The 24,358-nt window shown below is 41.0% G+C and overlaps 1 protein-coding gene across 6 annotated transcripts in view; it reads right to left on the reverse strand.

The window, feature by feature from the left end:
- Window positions 1-5,281: 5,281 nt before the first annotated feature.
- Window positions 5,282-24,358, reverse strand: part of ATP11B (ATPase phospholipid transporting 11B (putative)) — a 198,816-nt gene continuing 179,739 nt past the window's right edge. For 2 of the 6 annotated variants that reach the window (XM_073578764.1, XM_073578763.1), the window contains 2 exons: window positions 14,659-14,792; window positions 5,282-5,769 (listed from right to left, as the gene is read on the reverse strand). In XM_073578764.1, the coding sequence (XP_073434865.1) occupies window positions 14,690-14,792 (103 nt within the window). In that variant the 3' untranslated portion in view covers window positions 5,282-5,769; window positions 14,659-14,689. Of the gene's footprint in view, window positions 5,770-12,739; window positions 14,793-18,545; window positions 18,664-24,358 lie in introns of those variants that run through there. The other 4 variants (XM_073578765.1, XM_073578766.1, XM_073578767.1 and 1 more) reach the window with 3 other exon arrangements.

Raw genomic sequence — 24,358 nt, forward strand, 5'->3', positions numbered from 1 at the left:
AAACACTTGAAATAGATCACTCTGTAATGACTATCTGATATATGAGTTTCACTTTTTGTACTGAAGAATTGAAATAAAGAAAGTGATGATATTCTAATTTTGTTAGACGCACCTGTACCATTGGTGCAACTTGTGCCGCCACACAGGGGACCATGAGGTAAAAGGGCCCAATATGACTTCTAAATCATTAGGAATTGTCCATTATTATGACATATTGGACTGTAAAGGGCCCATACATTTTTCTTGCAAAGGGGCCCTCTTCATTCTGTGTTCGCCATTGACCTGTACAGTGGAATTGTTTATTCCATTTTCCATCCTAGTGTAAAAAATCTGAATGGCTGTTATAGCTACATGGATCATAGGGCATAAAAAAGTGGAACAAAGTGCGGACTATGATACTGTGTGGGATAGGGGGCTGTGTGGTGATATACAGAGTCAGGTGATCATAGTGAGAGGAGGCATAATACTGAGGGGCCATCATACTGTATGGGGAATTATACAGAAGGGGGTGATCATACGGTGTGGGGGCTGTGGGGTATTATATTGAGGGGGGTGATCATACTGAATGGGGGCATAATACTGATGCACCATGATACTGTGTGGGCCATTTTTGAGAGCATCAAACTCTATAGTGGCAATGAAAGATGTCTTATGGGTGAGAAAACTAAGGAGCTTTAATAGGGGCATAATTACTATGTCTCTCTCCCCCCGTTTATAATGCTGGGAGACATGATATGACCAACAAAGTATTAATCCGCACAGCTGGGAAGCTCATTCATTGCACGAATAGCTGTGTAAGCTGGTACTGCAAATATGCGGACTATGAGAAGTGCTCCATAACCCGGGGGTGCCACTCCAAAGCAATTAGTCACAGCGGCTACACCAAAAAAGAAAATGGAGAGTCTCTCCTGTGAGACCAATAGAAGCGCTACTGCAGCGCGAAACGGCTGTCGTCATTTCCACTCCTGCTCCCATCCTCCCTATGCTGATGTTTTAAAGTATTGGAATAAAGAAGATTTTAACCGGTGAGTGCCATCCGTTTTCTTTTTTGGTGTGGAGACATATGAGCCTACCGAATATCGATTTTTTTCCTTTGGAGAAGGGAAATGAGGTAATTTAGAGCTATTGCTATGTGGCTCAATGAATTTTATGCACACCTTTAACTGTAGCAGATAAAGGTAAATTCAGAAATAGACGCATTCTACAATGAAATCATCCAAAAGAACATTGTGTAATAAAGACAAAATATACCAAAATTTAATTTAACAATTAGTAATTTTAAGAATCATACAAGATATTCTAGCTAATATATATATATATATATATATATATATATATATATATATATATATATATATATATATAATGAAATATATCACCAGCTAAAGAAGGAGCACGCACAGTAATAAAATTGCATGGAAACCAAAAATTATAAATATATCCCGTATATTAATTATATCAATATACCAAATTATAATGTGTTGACATAAAAATCTGAATAAATACAATAAATATATCAATACATCTTGCTAAAATTAGCATAATATCAATACCAAAAAAAAAAAAATATATATAAAAAAGTGCTAAAATATATTGCTCAAAAAACTTTTATATTAATAATGTGTAAGTTTAAGATGGTGTAAACAATATTGTGAAACGTAATACCAAAATATACTAAAAAATTGCACTGAAAAGTGTTATAGTGCTATCAAATAAAAAATGTGCAAAAGTGCAAGGTATTGCAAGATATAAATTTAATTCCACTGTAAATGGTTCAATATTATAAAGTGCTAGAGTGCAAAAGCTACCATGCACGTAGAAAGTACATGAATTTACAAATATATCCAAAAATAATGTGCTACAAAAAATGCTGTGGATGAATTGCAAAGTACTGCAAGGTATAGGGAATGTATTCAAGATATAAATTACTGCAATATAATTCAGTAATATAAGGTACTATAGTGCAACACCGCCAGACACATTAAGTAAGGTAAATAAAACAATATTTATTACAATAGGAAGAAGGCTAGCGCCGAAACACGCGTAGGGACCAGGAGCAACGCTTACATTTGGTATGACGAGATATTTATTGTGACAAATTATTGTTTTATTTACCTTACTTAATGTGTCTGGCGGTGTTGCACTATAGCACCTTATATTACTGAATTATATTGCTGTAATTTATATCTTGGTACATCCCCTATACCTTGCAGTACTTTGCAATTCATCCACAGCACTGCCGCATTTTTTGTAGCACATTATTTTTGGTTATATTGGTAAATTCATTTACTTTCTATGTGCATGGTAGCTTTTGCACTCTATAATATTTAATCATTTAACTTTATATCTTGCAATATCTTGCACTTTTGCACCTTTTTTATAGCACTTTTCAGTGCAATTGTTTAGTATATTTTGGTATTACTTTTCACAATATTATTGTTTACACCTTCTATTTAACTTACACATTATTAATAGAAAAAAAGTTTTTTGAGCAATATATTTTAGCACTTAGCACTTTTTTGTATATATTTTTTTTTTATATTATACTAATTTTAGCAAGATGTAATGATATATTTATTGTATTTATTCAGATTTTTCTGTCATCACATTATAATTTGGTATATTGATATAATTAATATATATATTTATAATTTTGGGTTTTCCATGCAATATTATTTCTGTGCGTGCTCCTTTAGCTGGTGATATATTTTATATATATATTTTTTAGCTAGAATATCTTGTATGATCATTAAAATTGCTAATAAATTGTAAATTACATTTGAGTATATTTTGTCTATTACACAATGTTCTTTTGGATTATTTTATGCTAATTGTGTGCGTGACATATACAATTGGTTTCCTTTCTGATTATGCATTCTACAATGAGAAGTGAGCAAAAAATATTTAACGGAAATTTACAAATACTGGTGGCTGACAAAAAGAATAGTTTGGAGGCAGTGGTTTCTGTCAAAGAGAGAATTAATGAAAAAAAAAATGACTATTGTGACTATTGTATATTGTGTGTAGACATATCACCAAACACAAATTCCTATACCTGTACATACACTCACACAAACACTAATGTAGCTAAAGAACATTTTAGAAACAAGAAGTGTCAGAATTAGTTAATACAAACTTGATCTTTCAAATATTAAAAGAACATACAAAAAAGTTTTGTGTTTGTTTAGGCTGTAAACATTTTAATAAAATAATATGCAATAAACAGTGTAAATCTTTGAAGAGTAAAACAAAAAACAATGTATATTTAATAATAAATTGAGAATTATTCATAAAATAGAACAATGAAATCGATTTGACTGAGCCTTAGTGAAGTTGTGGTTATTCTGTAAATATAGAGTATTCAGGGGCTTCTACACCATCAGAATAGAAGAATCTCTCTCGTTGGCTTTTGAAAGTGACAAACTATGACACTTTGGAAAAAAAAAAGGATTAAAAAAATAAATAAAATAAAAATCCTTGCCTAGATTATATGGTGGTTTAAACTAACAGACTCTTCTCCTAATGTATTTGCAGTGTACTTCTGAAGTGAAGCATTGTCAGTGTATATGTTGTACGGATCCATAAGTCTCCAATCATTAAAAGCCTGTTTTGGTTTGTGTCTGGCCTTACAGAGGTTACTGTTTCTGTGCAGTTTGGACTGTGCTTTTCAACAGAGACACATTCAGTAAAACATAGAACGTGCAATATTTTTTTTTTTTAACATGTGTAGCTATTGTACATGTAAATGTAGCCATCCGAGGTCTCAGTAGGGAAATCTTGGATGAGCAGTCCAAAATATGCTGTGAAAAAAGTCTGTTAATTGCTAAATCTAATATTAATGTGAAAAAAAACTATAAAGAACACAAAAAAGAACTGTTAAATAGCACCAAATAAAAACCCTACCTGGTTTTCCTTTCATATGCAGCTGTAAAATATTCCAATCAGCCAACTCTAAATTACCATGGTCTAACGGATGACCTGATGATGACCACTACACTGTCTATAGATATTCTCAGACCCTGAAAGGCTTTTAAGTCTGATCACAACAGCAAATGTGCTTTGTTATCGTGTAATGCAAAGTACACACTCACAAACAAAATCATAACGCAGGTTTCATTCATTATCATTTGATTTTAAAGTGGTTATATTGCTTATTTTTCCCTATGCAGCTAAGAACTTACAAGCAGGTAGTTGCTAACTAACTACCTGTGCTGCCCAGCGCTGATCTCAACTGGTTCACAGCAGTCATGGAGCTCCTGCTAGCGATTCAGCGGCTTCTACAGATGTCACATTTACAGAGCACTGTGGCAAGCTGGCTGTCAGTCAGCATGATGTCAGCAGTCACGCCCTGTCGACCGAGTAGAGCTGCTGTTAGAACAGCACAGGCAGCCAGTAAACAATTACCTGCTAGGCCCCCGGTCCGACCTGAAAGAAAAGAAAAACAAGTTTATTATACTCATCCAGGGGCGGTCTGGTCCAATGGGTGTCGCGGGACCCGGGTCCGGCGCCTCCCATCTTCATGCGATGTAGCCATCCTGCTGGCTTCATGCCACGCTCCTGCGCAGGCATACTGATCTGTCCTGCTCTCGGAACTTTCCCCAGCGCCTGCGCACTACAGTACTTTGAGCTACCCTCAACTGGGCAGATCAGTAAACCTGCGCAGGAGCACGGCACGAAGCAAGCAGGATGACGACATCGCATGAAAATGGGAGGCGCCGGACCCAGGACCTGCGACACCGACCGGACCGCCCCCGGGTGAGTATAATTAAACTTGTTTTTCTTCTCATTCAGGTCAGACTGGGGGCTTATCTACAGCATTCTAGAATGCTGTAGATAAGCCCCAAAAGGCAGTGGCCGCATCTTATAGCGGGAAAACAAGGTGACAGGTTCCCTTTAATAAGAGAACAAAACAGAGTCCTGTCCACATTTTAAGTACATTAGGACACCTTCATACTGATGTAATAAAACCACATTTTCGCTTTTGCAGCCTCTAGACAAACTGTGGTTCTGCTAAACTAAAACGGTGAGCACAACAGGGGTCCAGATACAGATTACCCTCAGGAGATAGGGGTGTAATATCAGCACCAAATCTATCTCGGCTTTCTCATGTCTATATGAGAATATCCTCATTACATTGAGAGACAATATGTCTAAGACACATTGAGGGAAAATTATCTTTCCTTGTGAGTTGCTTAAAATAAAACATTAATCAGAAAAAAACACTGGCACTATTACAACCACCTTAATGAATTTTGGGCTGTGGAATAATAGTACATTTGGCTTAAAAAAAAAAATAACTAAAAGTTCAGAAACCTCAGGTCAATAAATATGCCTGCATACAGCACGGCCACACATATTACACATAAATTGTATGATAGCTCACCATGTAGAAATATAACACATAGTCTTTTGATCACTGTCAGATGGAAAACATGTTGCTGTGGATAGATTGTTGAATGCCTAAAATTAGCAATATATGGCTCTCTTCATCAAAGTGCAAAAGATATACATAAATGGAATCCCCTATTCTGAGGTCAGATGACCAGCACAGGCTTTCCCAAGCACTAATGGTGTTCCATATAATAGAGGTATGTGTTCTTTCATATTTGCTCATAGTTCAGGTGTAATAAATATAAGTCAATTATTTACAGGACTGGCAAAACATTAATACCAATAAGATCTGCCCTTTAGCATGTAGTCGAATCCACGGCCGAAAGAGTCAAGATGCTTCTGTCATTTGAATAGTAGGGATCCATTTCACTCCAAGATCTAAAGCAACAAAAAGAAACAAATGGGCAATCTAGAAACCTGTGAATTAAAATTACTCTAAGTGCCGTCTTCTTCTTTGAACTTTTGAATTAAGTGCTGGAAACCTTTTTAACCATATAAATGATATTCTAATAAGGAAACCTAAATCAAGACTACGTTATAGTGAATATACTATGTTTAGCAATTTTTTAGAATCTGGTAGAGAATAGCCAAAATTTAAACATTCAACATTTTTTAAAGAAAATCACAACTTCAGTTCCTAAAAAAAAAAAAAAAAAAAAGTTGAGCAACTTTGTAAATGTATAGCTTAATATATTGGTCTAGTATTGCTTTTGCATTTCAGCCTGTATTACAATCTACAGTTCTGTCTGCACAGCTAGCTCTATGTGATCACTGCATCATCTCACCCAGGAATGTTAATAATGACAGCTTATAGTTATGATCAGCAGAATTGTGGGACTTAAAAACGAGTATCAGAACTACAGAAACGCTGACAATGCAGTTTTTAAAAAGGAGCTCAAGTTTGTATGTTCTTAAGACATTAGAGTTGTGACATCATCTCTACCCATTAGACAAAACAGGTTTCCACAGAGTGGAGATATAAGGGGTTAAACACTATGTTAGGTTATAAAAAGCCATCCATGTTCTATACCTAAAGAAAAAGACTATGGAGTTGATCTAGAAATCTGTATAAGAATAACTTGTTGGTGCCAGGTATTCTAATGCACTGATAACCAAATGGAATAATAAAGGACAACTGTAATGTATGTAAAAAGTCCACATAGAGGTGTAGGTTCTCAGAAACCTCCTTCTCATTTGGATAGTCTCAAAATGTCAATGCAAGCACTGAAAATGAGAACAGACATGGTGTGAACCAACATGGAAAATACAGACTCATCCAGGTAGAATGTAAAATGGTCTACAATTGTTTTATTCCTATGCATCTTGCTAACTAATGGGAGTCATCGCGAAGAAGATTTGCATACAAGGAAAAGGGGACAGAAAGAATAAAAAAAGAAACAACTGACAGTTGCATGTAGGCCAAGTAAAAAAAAAAAAACATTTATAGTAAGTGACTAGTTCTTTTTAAAGCTATTTTTAAGTTTTGCTGCCACCCTGTACCTTCTATGGGAAAATCAGCAGACTCGAGAAAAGCACAATCCTCCTCGTTTTTATGTTGGGGCAAGTGTCATGATAAAAATCATAAACCAGAACAGCTGAATGTCTAAAAACGGTAATTAGACCTTCCGGTAATTGTGTTTCCAGGAATCCATCCTGACAGCACACTGGAGGACGTCCTTCTCATCCGCAGTGGGACAGGAAACCACGAGAGTTTAAAAGGATCCTCCCCCTACCACCCTTCAGTGATTTCACAAAGTAACACATCTGGATGGATTCAAACACAAATTTTTATTTAAACCAACATTTTTCATACACATGTTACATCACAGTTGTATGGACGTGTTTGTTGGGAGGGAACTAATAGTGGTGTCAGGATGGATTCCTGGAAACAATTATCGGTAGGTCTAATTACCGGTTTCCAGGTCACCACCTAACAGCACACTGGAGTAGTACCAAAGAATATTGGTCCTAGGGTGGGACTACCGTGTGGAGTACCTTTCTCCCAAATGCCAATTGTGCAGAGGCCACGTCTAATTTATAGTGTTTAGAGAACGTACTGAGATTGGCCCAAGATGCTGCTTTGCATATCTGTTCTGCCGAGGCTCCCCCCCCTCTCTGCCCATGATGTGGCCATGGGTCTAGTTGAGTGGGCTCTAAGGCTCCCCAGGGGGCTCTGACCCTGTGCTCTATACGTTGTGCTAATAATGGATTCAACGCCTTTTTCCCATTTATTCGGGCCTCTGAACTGGACAAAGATTATTATCCTGCCTCAAGGCCTGGTTGCATCCAGGTACCTGAGCACTGTTTCCCTGACATCCAGGTTATGGTAAGCGTTTACCTTGCTATTTTTAGGAAACTGGCAAAATGAGGGGAGCACTACCTCCCGATTCAGGTTCGAGTCTGAGATAACTTAGGGGAGAAAAGCCGGGTCGAGTTTTAGGACTAACCGGTCATCGAATATTTGTAAGTAGGGATCCTGGACCGATAGGGCCTGAAGTTCCCCTAGTCTTTTGGCTCACGTAACTGCCACTAGGAACGCAGTCTTCAGAGAGGTTCCCGATACTTATTTCTACCCCTAGCTGGTATGGCTGTCTACATAGCGCATTGAGAACTAGGTTGAGGTCCCAAGGAGGGACGGTCTTTCTTATCAAGGGTTTAAGCCTCTGCACCGCCCTCGAGAACCGGGCTATCCAAGCTGATAGGGTTGTGTCGTAGAACACGCTTACGGCTGCAATCTGCACTCTCAGAGTGCTGGGTCTAAGGCCCTTTTTGAACCCTGCCTGCAAGAAGTCAAGGATCTTCGGGATGTGGGGTTGGTCAGTCTCGACTGTCACCTCTCCACAAAAGCTGCAAAACTTTTTCCAGATCTTGTTATATATTGCTGCTGTCACGGGCTTCCTACTCGCTTGTAGAGTGGATATGACTTCGTCCGATAGACCTCTTGCTCTTAGGACCTGCAGCTCAGGATCCAGGCTGATAACTTGAGCGCTTCTGGCCTTTGGTGGAAGACCGGTCCCTGGTGAAGTAGGTGTTCTCTTTTTGGCAGAAGAATGGGATCTTCCCGTGATATCTTCCTGAGTAGATGAAATCAACTTCTTCTTGGCCAATAGGGGACCACCAATATGACCCTAGCTCTGTCCTCGTAGACCTTCCTGAGAACCCGTGGAATGAGAGCTAGAGGCGGGAAGGCGTACAAGAGGCCCCTGCTCCAGGACTGTGATAGAGCATCTATCCCTGTCGGGTTTCCCGCAGGGTTCAGGGAGTAGAAGGCTCTGACCTTTGTGTTCCCCTTGTCCGCAAACAGGTCTATTTCCGGTTGTCCCCAGCGGTCGCACAGGCTGCTGAACACCTCGTCGTTGAGTTCCCAGTCTGTTGCGGTTATTCTTATTCTGCTGAGGAAGTCCGCAACTTGGTTCCTGGTGCCTTCCAGATGTACTGCTGAGATTGAAAAGACCTCTCTTTCCGCCCATCTAAAGATCTGTTCGGCTAGGCTCTGTAGTGCCGGGTGTCTTGGTCCGCCCTGGTGGTGGAGAAAGGCTACTGTCGTGGTATTGTCCGACAGTTTTTTGACGTTCTTGTTCTTCACCCGAGACCAGGCGACGAGTAGTACCTTCCAGACTGCATGTAGCTCTCTGAAGTTGGAAGACCTGTTGCTGTCCTCCCGACTCAATCGTCCCTGGTAGTACTTTCCACCGACGTGTCCACCCCAGCCATACAGACTTGAGTAGTGTCCACCCCCTTTCCTCTTGCGCTGGTACTGGCATGATTGCCTCCATTTCTAGGAGGTCCTGGATATCCAACCACATGGGGGACAGAGTCGGACAGAGTCGTGAGCTGGTCACTAAGAACCTGTTCGGGGGTAGGGAGTTGAACTCTATCTTGTACCCTTGAGAAATTACCCTAGTACCCAAGGGCTGGTGGTAACCTCCCGCCATTCTCCCCTGAATTTGAGCAGTCGCCCCCCTACTCTGGTGGCGTCATTTTTTCCGGGAGCTAGACCCTGGGCCAGAGAAGATGGTATCTCTGCTCCTATTTCTACCCTCGCCCCCTTTGGGGTAGCTCCATTGACCTGACTTTCCCTTTCCTCTGTAGTCCGTTCTCTGGTTGTAACGGGGTCTATGAAAGGGCTGATACTTTCTACGTTTCTCTTCAGGGAACCCCTTTTTTTCATCTGATGTCTTCTCTAAGATATCATCAAGCACGGGCCCAAAGACTCTACCCCCCCCCCGAGAAGGGAATTGAGCACAGTTTATTCTTTGACTGCATGTCACCTGACCAACTTTTAAGCCAGATAGCTCTTCTGGCTGTGTTGGACAAAGATTGGCTTCTGGCCGTGAATCTAACGGACTCTGCTGAGGCGTCAGCCAAAAACCCCGTAGCTAATTTTAGCAAGGGAAGGGATTTTAGAATAGTTTCCCTAGGAGTTCTATCTGACAAGTGTTCCTCCAAATCATCTATCCATAGATGCATGGAGCGTGCCACTGATGTCGCGGCTATATTTGTTTTTATGACTGCCGCTGAACTCTCCCAGGCCCTCTTTAAGAGCCCGTCTGCCTTCCGATCTAGGGGCGCCTTTAAACTTGAGGAGTCCTCGAACGGAATGGCTGTCTTTTTTTATACTCTCGCCACTGGGATATCGATTTTAGGGACCTCCTCCCAGACCTTGACCTCCTCTGGGTCAAACGGCAGGCGAAGCCTGAAGTCTCAGGGAATAGTTAATCTCTTCTCTGCTTCCTCCCACTCGTCCAATATCATAGCCCGTATATGGTTATTTACTGGGAAGACCATCGAAGTCTGGAAGCGCAACCCCCTGAGCATCTCATCCTGTATTGAGAGTAGTCGGGGATTCCTCAATCTGCATAGTCTGCCACACTGCCCCCAACAGCTCATCCGTATCGCCGGATGCAAAGAGATTTCCTTCCCCTTTGCGGGTGCTCTCTGATCTCCTCCTCCTCTGCGTCTGATTCGGACAGGATGCCTTCGGAAGACGTATCCAACTCCCTCTGCCTCTTTCTGAATGCCTGGGGGTTCACCTGCGGGGCTTGGGACATGGCTAGGCCGGACACCAAAGCGGGTACTTCCTCTCTAATTATCGCTCTCATGTTAGATATGAGCGTAGCCTGTTCCTCCCCCATTATGCGCTTTGTACATGCATCGCATCATGGTCTTTTGCCATGTGTCCTTTAGCTTCTTAGAGCAGAATGGACACTTCTTATCCTTCCTCCTGGTCTCCTTCCTTTCTGAGGTGGAGGTTCCTCCCTGGAACACAAAGTACGTGTTTTGTGGGTCTGTCTTACTGGGGCCCTGCCATGACCTCATTTGAGGCTACTCATGTGACCCTGGCTCTCTGTTCCCGTCTCAGTCTTCGCCTGGTCCTCCATTCTGGATAGAGAGGCTCACTGTGGCTGTCTGCCTGTGGAGACACCAGAACTTGTAAGTGGCCGGGGGGAGTAGCGTCCGGCTCTTACTACCGCAGGGCTTGCATACCTCTGTCTTCTTCCCTGCTGCCGATCCGCTTCACCGCCCGAACTTTGCCCCGTCTCTGATGGTGCCGGTCAGTTGCATGAAGCGCCGGGCTGTCGCCTTTGATGACGCGACCGGAAGTGACGCCGTGGCCCGGATGACGCGCGAGCCCCGGCCTGGACGATGTGGGCGGAGGTAGCGCGGTCTGGTCCTGGGCACGGCGCGCTGGCCTGCCGCGTCTCACAGCGGGGGGGGGGGGGGGGAGAGGTGCGGCGGTCCTCTGCCGGGGTCCGCTTGTGGGGTCAGTGGACTCCCTAGAGGCGGCCCAGGTACCCGTATATTGGTGGTGGCGGTGGCGTCCAGGGTCGAGAGCCCCCGTCGGGAGGAAGCAACCCCGTGTCCAGGAGCAGCGCTACACTGGATGGGCTGAGGGACCCTGTGCCGGGTATCAGCTGCAGAATTTCTCAGGTAGGAAGGGTAAGGCTGGGCCCCCCGATCCTGACCATCTGCGCGGAACGGACTGGATCTTCCTCTCGTCATTCCTATCCGCAGTGGGACAGGAAAAACACTGAAGGGTGGTAGGGGGAGGATCCTTTTAAACTCTCGTGGTTTCCTGTCCCACTGCGGATGAGAAGGACGTCCTCCAGTGTGCTGTCAGGTGGTGACCTGGAAAGTATAGTTTTTTTAATAAGGAAAAGGGTTGGCTGGACAATTTCTTTCATGTTTCAGTTTCTACACATTGTATTCTGTAAGTGGACCGTTTATAAAGCACTAGAGCTGTCCTTTAAAAACAGGCTGGAATCCATGCATCCAAAGAGAGAAGTCACCCATCCATTGCATACTATATAACAAATCATTTGTGGATGAAGGTTAGAAATGTGTCAGCTGCTCCAGTACCATGTATTGTTTTATACTAGAATTAATCTTATTATGTAGCATGCAATAAAAGATATTGACCAATATCAAGACAGGAAAAATTTGGTAGAAATTACTTGAACCCCATCATTATAGAAGGAGATTCCCAACACCAATTCTGCAAAAGCAAGCAGTGCAAATAAAGATCAAATTGATTTATTCACGTGGCTAAAAAACACAGATGCAGATTTGAGCCAAGGTCAGGAATAGTTATAAAGGGAATGGGAAGCAATCTACATAAAGGACTGACTTCTCTTTCTCCCTCCGCTCTTGGCATTGGCTCACAAATCTATTCCATACTGCATGTATATTTCCAGCCTATAGGAAAGAGTATTACATCCTAAATCAATCAGCCCCATAGATACGTGATTCTTAATTGCACGTCACTCTGTAAAAGAATGATCCCAGTGAAATCTCAGCCTGTGAAAGCCATGCAGCTATTTGACATTCTTTGCTCTGATATTTTAGACAGGTGGACCCTGGACTGTAGTATAAAGACACTATTCAGAAAACAGTTTCCAGTTTCGATGATCCATTTCAATTTAAAGCTACAGTACCCACAGAGTAGTTATGCTACGCCAGTCTGCTGAAGCCAAATTTTATACAGAAAGTGCAGCAGGGCCAAATATTTATTATGGAATTGTAGTTACTATTACTACAGATTCAACTTTTTTAAGGGTTATCTACATAGTCTTTTCATACCAAGCCCCATTCTGTATACTAGATTAAGGTTTACCAATGTACCACTGGGGTGCCTGCAGTGAAGAATCAAGCCAAACTGGAAGTGTTATCACAGGAGAAGGCAAATGGGCTCAGAATAACAACTCTGTGGGAATCAGAGCTAAAGTTGTGCAAAACTTCATTTTAAATCAGAGAGAATTAGAAGCCACGTGTGAAAGATTGAGATGTTGCAAGCAAATGTAGACAAACCACCAGAAACCGCTTTTCCATTTGGCCAAACAAAAGAGCATTTGCGACTTTTTAAAGATGAATTTATTTATGAAAATGGAGATATTGGATAAGAATACTAAAAAATTACACTTTGTTTTTAACATGTTCTTTATAAATATTTCTTCTTGCTGATGCTGAGCTAAACAATCATGGAAAATAAAAATATGCATTTTATAACTTGTCATGTTCTAAATATAAAACAAACAAAAAAGACATCTGCATATTGCTTATAGGAAACATACAATCGACATAAAACGATATGATAGTAAACCTGCTGTCTACACACGGGCTGAACATAGAAACTTAAAACTGCTGTCACCTAGTAACCTAGCTAAAAATGGTCTTCACGCCATTAAAGAAGCACTCTTCCTCCCGTCAACATTTTCATCCTCTTAGTATATTTACAATCATATTACACAGCACGGTGTACTTACAACTGCTCATTTTGCCTTTCTACCCAGCTAATTCTCCCCTTTTCAATTAGGTCTATGACATCACGTGATTGAACACAAACTAGCAGACTCCTCTTAAGCTCTACCTAGAAACAGGAGGTCAATTTTCTCTTCTGTATGACTTGTCAGTCATTCAAAAGTCCCTGGTAGGGGGAGGAGGAGTTGCAGAGGGGAATGCAGGGACAAGAGATTTCCTGTTTCTACATAGAGCAGAAAAAAAGAGACGAATTAGCTTTGTAGAAAGGAAAATGAGCAATTGTAAGTATACAGTGCCATATAATATGATGACTACAATATATTAAAAGGATAAAAACTTTGGTGGGAGACAGAGCTTCCTTAACAACCAGAGTCCAACTTGCAAATGCAGTTTGATTTGTTGCCAAGGGTAAGAAGACCACTAGCTTGCTCCCCACCTGAATAATGTAAGGGCAGCATTAGGCTGTGTTCACACAGATTTCAGTACAGACTGAGCATAAAAGAGATGTGAAATCCATATTGTATGAATGTCAATGGGATTGCCATAACTCCGTTCACATGACATCGAAAAATTTCCATGTGGAGTCCCGACTGCAGATTTTCTCTTTTTTCGTTTTTCAGAGACTCTTAAGTAAGAAATGCAGAGAATTAACTAATTCTTTGGTAATAGGACTAATCATTGTGTGGATCAACTACACAGCCGCAGATCGGAGACAGAAATCCAATGGTCAGCCTCAAAGTTGGGCCGTTGTAATACAAGTCAGACATTAAGCTGTGTGAACATAGCCTTACTGTATTGCACATACCGACACCATCCCTGGAGCAAATACATTGTGCAAAGTGCATTATATGTCAACACTGACTAAATAAACCATGGTATAGCTCCACAGTAACTTACAATGTGAATGTCACTTACCGTAAAAGATCTAACCAGTATTTTCTTGAATTACAAACATCATATTTAAGCAGTGAATGAGATATGGAGTATACACCAAGAAGGTTGATACACAAAAGACTGTTCATAATATGTCATTCCAGCTACCATTCATATGCTATTCTATGTATTTTGCACTTTTTGAACGAATCAAAAACAAGATCTTTTTATATTAAACAGAAGAAATAAACAAATCTTTTTGTGTATCAATAGCCAAAGCCACGAATGTTCCATTAAGAATCCCAGGAATGAAAAACAGACACAGAGATGTTGCCCATTACAGAAATATGCCAAGGTGCCAGCAAAACAAAGACAAGGTCAGACAATGAAAAGACACACAGCACAGATGTCTTACTTGTATAAAAAAATGTACAGAAGACATCAGAAATTAAATAAGAGTAAGAACAGTTCATCAACCCATGTGCTCCACCTCGCTATCAATACCACAGAGCATTGTATTTCTCATTAAAACCCCCAAAGAGAGATTTCCCTCAGTCATCTAAAGCTGCAGGTTCATCAGTTTCCAGTTTATAGGAGAAGCGTTGGCAGCAAAGGCTATTTAGAGAGGTTCCACACCTGGTGACCCGTGGCGCAGTGCATCGCCCCATCACTCGGTCCAGCAGTCTTCTAAAAGACACGCACGCCGTCTCCCCGCCTGTGAAGCAGCACATTGAGTCCAAGCAGCTGATACCTGATCCTGTCTCAGTAAGCTGAGGAGGAGACAGAAATGTGACAGCAGTGGGCCATTACAAGGGTTCTAATAATGGTGACAGCTAGAGAAACATTTCAGAAATCATGTCTCAAAGGGAAACAACAAGAGGTCCTACACAGAGGTTCAAAACTAGAGCTTCAGAACATAGACATGTTAGCATCACACTGTCAGTTAATAATACTGGCGTAAATGCCTACGAGAAAAATATACTTTTAGACGCATTTTACATGTTGCAAATAACACACAAAAGGGGAAAATAAAACAAGCATACAATTAGAGCACCAGCAACCATGCTGTCAGGCAAGGGGGTCATTCACTATTCAGCTGAGGGTACAAGGCTCCTAAACCGTTTAAAGATATCTTATTTTACAAAGTCGGGACAAAGCAAATTCACAGGAAATGTCAATGAGTCTAGGCTTCACTAGACAAAAAGGTCTGGTACATTTTATACAAAGCAAAATCCTGATCACCATAAGCTAAGCACCACGTGACCTGGGATGTAACCTTGTATGCTGGCATTTAGTAGGTAGACAATATAGATGACTTTCATGCATAAACCTGAATAGTTACAGCCATGAGATCATACCTTCCTTAGCAGCAACAAAAACATTTCAGGGAGATATCAAAATCAAATCTGAGCAAAAAACTGGGAATATTCATTGATCAGCAAAAGATCATTTCATTTGGCTAAGTGTGTTCATAAAAAAAAACAAAAAAAAAACTTCAACCATTACTGGGAACCTTTTTGAATGAGGACGCATCTCTAGTCAGTAAAAAAAAAATTCCTGGCTGCATGATTTCATCTTTTTTCTACCATATCATTGCTGTTTCTCACATTGTACATAATAATGTTCTTGTAGAGGTTCTTATACATGTTAAAGTCAGACAAATCTGACAGATGATGAAGAGGCAGAGAAGGATTTGGCATTGTAAATGTAAACCTTCGATAATTTTATTCTCTGGCAGTTTGCTCTTCTTATACAAGTATAAAAGCTCAGAAGAGCATTTATGCGTAATGGATGTTCAGGAGACCAGGAGATATAGTGGGTGTCCATACGAGACTATTATATATGGCCAACTTAAAGGGAATCTGTCAGCAAGTTTTGCTACCTCATCTGAAAACAGCATGATGTAGGCAAATAGAAGCTGAATCCAACAATGTATCACTTGGATTACTGGGTGCAGTTATTCTGACAAAGGTTTTTAGATTTAGCAATGCAGCAGAGCTGAGAAAGCTAACTCCGCCCACACCAGGCTATGTATACGAGGGGCGAACCAAAAGTAATGATAATCGGTTATTTCTATTGCACACAGAAATTAAAATAAAATGTTTTCTTCTCTCTTAGGTACCCACTAGTCCAGGAAAAAAAAATCACTTAAATAGGCCACGATTCCTGGGAGCTACATTCATTTGAATATGAACTGCCAAGGAGTGAACATCAAAATGGAAAAAAACGAGCTCAGAGCTGTCATCAAATATCTCTGCTTGGAAAGAATGTCTACCAAAAACATACACAGCGACATGGTGGAAACATTGGGGGACTCTTCTCCTCCATATTCCACAGTTGCACGCTGGGCCAAGGAATTTAAGCTGGGAAGAACATCAACGGAAGATGAACATCGCGATGGACGCCCATCCACGTCCCTCAATGAAGAAAACGTGAAAAAAGTTGAAGAAGTTGTGTTGGCAGATCGAAGAGTGACTATCAGGCATGTAGCTGAGGTCACAGGGATCTCATATGCCAGTATTCAAAGAATCCTTGCAAAAGAATTGCATATGAGAAAGGTCTCCATGCGTTGGGTGCCAAAAATGTTAACCGACGAGCAAAAGAAGAAACGAGTTGACATTTCAATAGCAAATCTCGAAAAGTTCCAAGCAGACAAGGAGAATTTTTTGTCACGTTTTTTGACCATGGATGAGACCTGGATCCACCACTTTGATCCCGAAACTAAACAACAATCGATGACATGGAAACGAGCCGACGAACCGACGCCGAAGAAATTCAAAGTGTCAAGCTCAGCAGGGAAGGTTATGGCGTCCGTTTTTTGGGACGCTGAAGGAATTATTATGGTGGACTATTTGGAGAAGGGAGCCACTATTACGGGCTCCTACTACGCAGAACAAATAAGAAGATTGCGGGAGGCTAAGGAGAAAAGGCGCAGCAAACTACGGGCTGGAGTGCTGTTTCACCAAGATAACGCACCAGCTCACAAAGCTGCAGTTGCCATGGCTACCATTCAAGAAGCGGGCTTTGAACTGGTGGAACACCCCCCCCTATTCACCAGATCTAGCCCCCAGTGACTTCTTTCTCTTTCCTCGGCTCAAGGAACACCTCCGGGGCAAGAAATTTGACGACAATAGCGACGTGATAACCGCTGTTGGGGAGTTTTTTGAGGGTCAAGATCAAGAATTTTTTTCGAAGGGAATTCTAAGTTTAGAAAAGAGATGGACTAAATGTATAGACTTGTTAGGAGACTATGTAGAAAAATAAAACATTTTTTTGACTATATTCATTGTGTTTATTTTATTGATTATCATTACTTTTGGATCACCCCTCGTATATACACAATGTCCATAGACAGTGAGCTGCCTATCACAGAAGGAGGCGTGTCAGACTAGCATGCAGGAGCTGCTGTATCTCAGCAATTATCAGCTCCTGGTACAAAAACAATCATTGCAAGCAAAAAAAAAAAACCATGGACCTTGATAAGAGGCATTGCTGAAATCTGTGTTTTAACCCCTACCTCATGCTGTCTTCAGATCACATAGCAAAACAATGCTGACAGATTCCCTTTAAAAGAGTCGTCCAGAACTCACATTGTGATGACAAATCCGTAGCATAAGTGGTCTATATAAGACTGGTATCTGCTCCAGCAACGGCCCAAAGTTATGTACAGAGCTGAACACATTGCTTTGTGGCCGCAGCCAAGTAATTTACTTTATCTCCCAAATACTTGGAAAGGAAACAAAGTGCAGCACTCAGTATGACCAGTAAACAATCTACATCACTGTGGTGTTCAGCTCTGTGAACTGCTTACATCTGACAGCTGCTGGAGCAGACATCTGCTGATCAGTGGAGGTGCAGAGTCGGACTCTCATCAGTCTCATATTGATGACATATGCTTCCTATCTAACTTCATGTAATGTTACACAGCTAGTTTTAAAACCAACTTCCATTTTAAAGGGGCGGTGCTGAAGTAGTAATCCAAGGCAATAAAAATAATGCCATCAATTGATAGTAATTGTGGCTTTTTAAAGTACGAGGCAACAATCTAAGCATAGTATATACACATGCTATATAAACGTATCCACGATGACATCTAACAGGAAACTACACACACCTGTGTGCACTCTCTAGATAGTAGATGGAGACTTACTGCAATAACACGAACGATACTGTACAGGGTGTGGGGTTGGTGACATTTTTAGACAACTTTAGAAAATGTTAGAAAATATCTTAAAATAATCCATAGAACCTCCATAAATTACTAACAGCATACAACACATTTCAGTATTTACAGAGAAAACTGTTAGTCCGTCATGCTGTCTAGATGTTAAAGCACACAATGTGGTTAGGGTGCACAAGTCCACCAATGAATGAATTCACATACATGGAAACAATGTTCTCTAATATGACTAGATGTGGCAGGAACACAATGTTTCTATCATGACAAATGCATGCCAGCACTGAATCAAGTGCATGTCACACAGGGGACCACGAGTGGCTAGAGATCACAGTTGGAGTACTACCTAGTCTGCTCAAGTGCTGGTTTGATGCATCAGCTAGCAATTGCCTATTGTCCGACTGTCTGTGCTTGTTTTCAGCAAAGTCAAATGCTGAGCTGACTGAACCCTTATCCTCTTCCATCTAAAGGGACAGAAAAGTAACATTCTGGTAAAATGACTGCTGTAATGCTTTCGATAGTTATTACACAGCTTAAAATGGATACAAAACGGTCTAAAGTGAACTATTTAATTTACACTTAAATACAAAACACAAGCAGAGCTCATTTTCTCACTGGATGACATGTTTAAAAAACAAAAGAAAAAAGGGGAAATGGAGAAAGGGTACACATCCACTTAGGTAAAAATAAGAGAACACACACATGAATCCACAACTCAGTAAGACCTAAACATGTGATAGAAAAAGATAAAAGACTACAAATGACTAACTATTGCCAGAAAAGCAAGCTGACATGGAAACAATACTATTAAAGGGGCTGACTGTAAGGAGTCCTGCTGCAGCTTACTGGGCACTGCAGAACAGGTAAGGCCGGCTCCAGATGAAAGTTGCCATTATCGGCCAGTGACACCTGTAAATCGTGAATGTGACTGGGTTGTGTTCTCATCCACATCGCAGATAGGAGCTGCCTGCCTAACATGCAATATTCTTGTCCATAAAATAGAGAATAAAGCATGCTGCAATTTTATTCAGGTCCGTGCTGAAAATTGCTCATGTGCACAAGCGCATAGTTAGTGTCATCTATTACAAGTAGGACAGAAGTACAACAAACAGTATCCAGAACATTCATGCATTACACAGAGGACCAATTTATGTCAATGGGCATCTTGTAATGATGAATTCCCCATGGTGGGGCTGTAGGAGAATCAAACATTGGCTACAAAGTTCCCACAGAGATCACTGGGGTTTGGCAGTCGGGCATTCTATGATCAGCTTATTTTTAGTGATCCATCAATTGAAAAGGGATAAGAGGTGGACAACATATTTAAGTTGGCTAAGCTGCTTGAAGGAATAAAAAAAAACAAAAAAAAACAACAACTTTGAAGCACCACTCTGGCGGGTTTTTTTTTGCAGCGCTGGAGTGATGCTTCTAATATAAAGTCCCTGCACCTAGTCTGATGCTCACTCCTGTGTCTACAACGTCTACCGGCGCCTCTACTGGCTGTCTCTGGCAGTTTGTGATGTGCCGGCTCGCTCCAGTGTTTACTGGAATGAGCCGGAGGTCACAACCCAATACAGGTTTAGGAGAGCCTTGTTCTGGCTCTCAGAATTACACTGAGAGCTTGTAACATAGCTTCCGACTTCTGGCCAGTCAAAAGCTGTGGTCACAAGATGGCGCTGTGGGACAGAAGCAGCGATGAATAAAGGTGAAGCCGTCGGCGGGAAAGTATAAGACAGGGGGTAGAGACCTTAGTTTATTAGCACCACTCCAGATCTGACAAAACCCCCCAAAACTGCTAGATTTGTGTTTAAAAAGGTTTTGTCACTTAATCTGACAGCAGCAAGATGATGTATGGGGGTAAGAACGTTCATTCCTGTGATGTGTCACTTACTGTGCTGCTTGTTGTAGTTTTGATAACTTTACTATTTTACCATCAAGCAATTATCACTAAAGTACTAGTAAACCTGCTGCCAGGTAGCCAAACCTTGCTCCCATCACAGATTGGCAGCTTTTTGTGTGAGCGGGGTTATACACAACTCAGCATTCATAGTACTGGCAGATCTGCAGCAGATAAAACAGAAATGTGATCAAAACTGCATAAACCACTAAAATAAGAGACATCAATGGAATCAGGGACTCTGCCAGCACATCATGCTGCTCTCAGGTCAGGTAAATCCTTGTGACAAGTTCCCTTTAAGGTCACCATTACTATGTAAAGCTATGCCAATAGCTGCATATTCTCACAGGTGCACGGAAAACTCCAGGATAAGATTCAATGTGGACAGAAGATGTGATCTCAAACCAAACTGCATTTGGTACCATGGTTAAGAACGTCATGCAAGTTTGAAATGCGTAGTGTTGCTTTCTAGTGCTTTTATATAAATGGTTTTAATCAAGAATCTGAATAAACTGAAGTTATAAAGCGTAACCATCATTTTAATTTTTATTTCATAAATCAATAGTACACATGAAAATAAGAAACTTTGTAAGGTATCTCATCAGCGAAATCTGCTTCTTTCTCCTCCTGGACTGATCTCTGACTCTCAATTCATAAGTCAAAATTTGTAATATTCTATTGTCAGTGAAGACAGATTTCCCATTACTGAGATGGAAAATTACAGTTGGTGCTTTTAAAATGCTACCGAGAGGATGAGGGGGAGCTAGGGGCAAACAGACATTGTGCTGCTAGTGCTCCTGAAATAACAGTTACAACTGTCCATAGAACTTTAGGAGTACAAACTGTCATCTACTAACTCATTACAGTTAAGATTTAACCTTTTAGAATTTTGAGCATAAATGATGAGGTCAAGAGGCGAAAGAAGCAGATAAATCTGATTGGACAAATAAAAAAAAAGTGTGAAAAACCAAAAAACACCCTTTATCTAAACCACAAATCAGACACTTGCTGCGTGAATGCAGCCAAGTAGGTTTTACTCTGAAAAGCTGTGATATTTCACAGTAAACTTACATTGAAGAGCAGGCCAGGGACTGGCTGTCTTGGCTGACAAGTCCTAAGGCAAGTTCTCAGCAGCCTACGCCCGCCCCAATGCCTACACTATCAGGTCTCTACTCATGTACATGCTGAAGGAAAGACATGTCAGTCACTAAAGCTGTAGGATACTTATGGTAAAGGACATGGATGTCTGCAAACTGCAAGGTTTTTTCTTGGTACCCCCCATTTTTTCTTTTCAGATTTTTAGCACAGTGTACATTTTTTACGTTTTCTAAATAAATTGATAAAGTAACATTTTTTTTTTGGCGCTGGATTTCCTATTTGGTCTTATTTTTGCATTTGCAGTTGGGGATGCCTGCCATGTTATACCCGTGCACCATCAATGGAAGTCTGTATGCATTTGCCTTGACATTTCAATGAGCTGATGGCTTTTTGTTTTTTCCACTAAAGTGGTGTACCTTACTCCAGAAATGTATGCCAGACACATCATTTCTGGCGACGGCGTATGTGGTGTATCAGACACACCTGATTTATTATGCTGCACATGCCACTTAATGAATCAGGACAGTGTATTCCAGCGAGCAATTCATTAAGATTGGCATGCACGTCTTAATGAATCTCCCCCTGAATGTCTGATTCGTGCTGACCATAGTTTGGGTTACCTTTAAAGTGAAGAGCATTTTTATTTGTCCCAGTGATGGAAAAAACCTCACTGCAATAGATAATATTGACTAAGTATTGACACTGCATGCTTTAATACTAATCTTAATTATAGCACTTAATAAAGGAGAAACCTTTGTAATGTTAAAGGGAGTCTGTCATTATAGGGAGGCAAAAATAAATGCAAATCAAGTAGGTGGGAAGGCGTACTCAACTATGTGGCCATGTCAATGATGAACCACTCGCCTGGGAATCCCTTTAAAGTGATTGTCCGTACAGAATGACTGTTCAAACTAAGTACAGGAAATCAATGCTTCACGGCGGGGCCAAATTTTTAAATACACCTTTCTATCTCTATGGTTTCCATCTATCACTGTTCTTTTCTGGCTCTATGAAGCCAGAAATGTCAAAGAAGAGGAGAGGTGGAGAAAGCGGGTAAACAAGCCGGTAGGAAGGTGTATATAAATGATTGGCCCCGCCTTGTGGTACTGAGACTTTGTTTGAACAGTCATTCTGTGCTGACAGAGTCCCTTTAAAGTGATGAAGACCAGAAGCACTCCATTAGAGACTGTGTACATTACGTCGGACTATAGAAATGCTGTTCTATAATGGGTAATAGGACTTTATAACAATTGAATACCTTTCTAGTGATGTACGGTCAATTTAATAGTCTGATATAATTGTAATCTCTAAACTAATAAACTCTCCAAGACTTGAATGCAACTGTGCACTTTGTCAGAGGGCAGAGAAATTATTTAGACAGAAGGATTTCTCACCGTCTTACTTTGCATTTCGTTACAACGCTGCAAGTCAAAACCTGTCTGAAAAGAGAGCTCTTATTTTCCAGATGGATTCAAGTTGTCAGTTCCATTTCTTAATAGCCAAGTAAATGGCTGCGTTGCAGAACTTTGTAAAGCTAGCAATGGAGCTACTGAGCGCTGCAGAGCAGCATCACTGTGTCCTCACTGCTGTAGAGCCATTTGTAATCCAGAAAATCTCTGCATGTACAGATGTATACACATGAGCATAAAGCCCATAACAGGTCACATCCTTTCAGAAAGAGAGCTATAGACAGTGTGGCCACAGTATCAAGAGCAACATGTGACTTGCAACATTTTTAGTGACTTCCTACCCTTGAATCTAATTCTTTTATGCTCACTGCTAAGGAGAGGACAGTTTCAGAAGGATATTATGGTTTTGCCATCTGAATTATTAAAGGGAATACATCAGTTGATTCATGTTGCCCAAACCATAGACAGCACAAATCAGCGCCAGCCTGCAGGGTTCCAGCCAGGCATGCTCTTCCCTGAAATGTTTCAGAGTTTCACGGAGTGCATAGTTTGAAGATCCAGCAAGAGGAGAATGGGGAGAAATGAGACGAGTCCTGTATCCCCCCGCTCCACTCCATTTGAATGACCAGTGTCTCACCTGGAGTGGTGCTGGGAAAATCCAGCCGATGGCACATCAGGCTCATTCCTTCTCTGGCTATGGTCCCCAACCAGATGATCTTATTTTCTTTTCAGCATTTTAGAGAAAGAAATACCTGGCTGCAGTTGGTAACCAGGCTCTGATTCATGCTGCCCATGGTTTAGGCAGCATAAATCCAGTGACAGGCTCCCTTGAAAGGAGTTGGCCATCTATAACTGGAGGTAAAAGCTCAAAAGGACTCTCAGGCTTGCATTTCCATGTTAAGTTTTGTTAAAAATAAAATCAAAAAAATTTTAAGGGATTTTGCCACAAACCAAATATGCGACAGTGGCATGGTTAGCCAGTACAATACAAATTACTATTATTATCAGCAATTCTACATTCTTGTGTAATCTCCAGCAATTGTGAGTGGGTTTTTATGTGGTGTGATTCTGCTTTCCTACAAATTTCCAGCTGTGCGTCATGTGGGCAATGATATTACTGCTACAGCACTGAGTAGTCTCAGGCAGGTCTCCAGTGGCTTCTCCACACATCGGGAGAGACCTGTCAGTCAACTGGAGGACAGGGAGAAGGAGCCGGGGACCCGCCTCATACTAGGGGACACAGTCGGGGTTTCAACTTTTTTCTGACATGTCACAGTTTTTCAGAGTAAACTTACTAGTAGTAATAGTGAATGAAGCCAGTGTCTCGATTCATGCGGCCTGTGGGTCGGGCAGCATTAATCTGATGACAGGTTCCCTTTAAACAGTGACAATTATTACATCGCCTCTGTACACCAGTACAATAAATCTGAAACAAAGCCATAAAGATCCAACTGCAAAGTAGACTTTCATTTATACTGAAAGGAGTTTTCAACAGATATATTGTGGTAAATGTTAGAAAAAAATTATATATATATACATGTGACTCAAATAAAATCAAATGCCCTTGTGTCTCCTTATTCTAATAGACTAACAGAGAAAATACTGCATGAAAGTAAAAGATAAAACTACATACACTTGGTATATCTTCCCATAGAGTTAATAAAAGTTAGGTATTAGAGTCTAATAATTAGACCGTATCTACCTAAAACTATGGCGCTGCCAAATACAACTCACATTGGCTAAAACAAACAAGTT

The sequence above is a fragment of the Dendrobates tinctorius genome, unplaced genomic scaffold (assembly GCF_039654945.1).
Source record: "Dendrobates tinctorius isolate UK_male_01 unplaced genomic scaffold, ASM3965494v1 ptg000060l, whole genome shotgun sequence".
Classification (NCBI taxonomy): domain Eukaryota; kingdom Metazoa; phylum Chordata; class Amphibia; order Anura; family Dendrobatidae; genus Dendrobates; species Dendrobates tinctorius.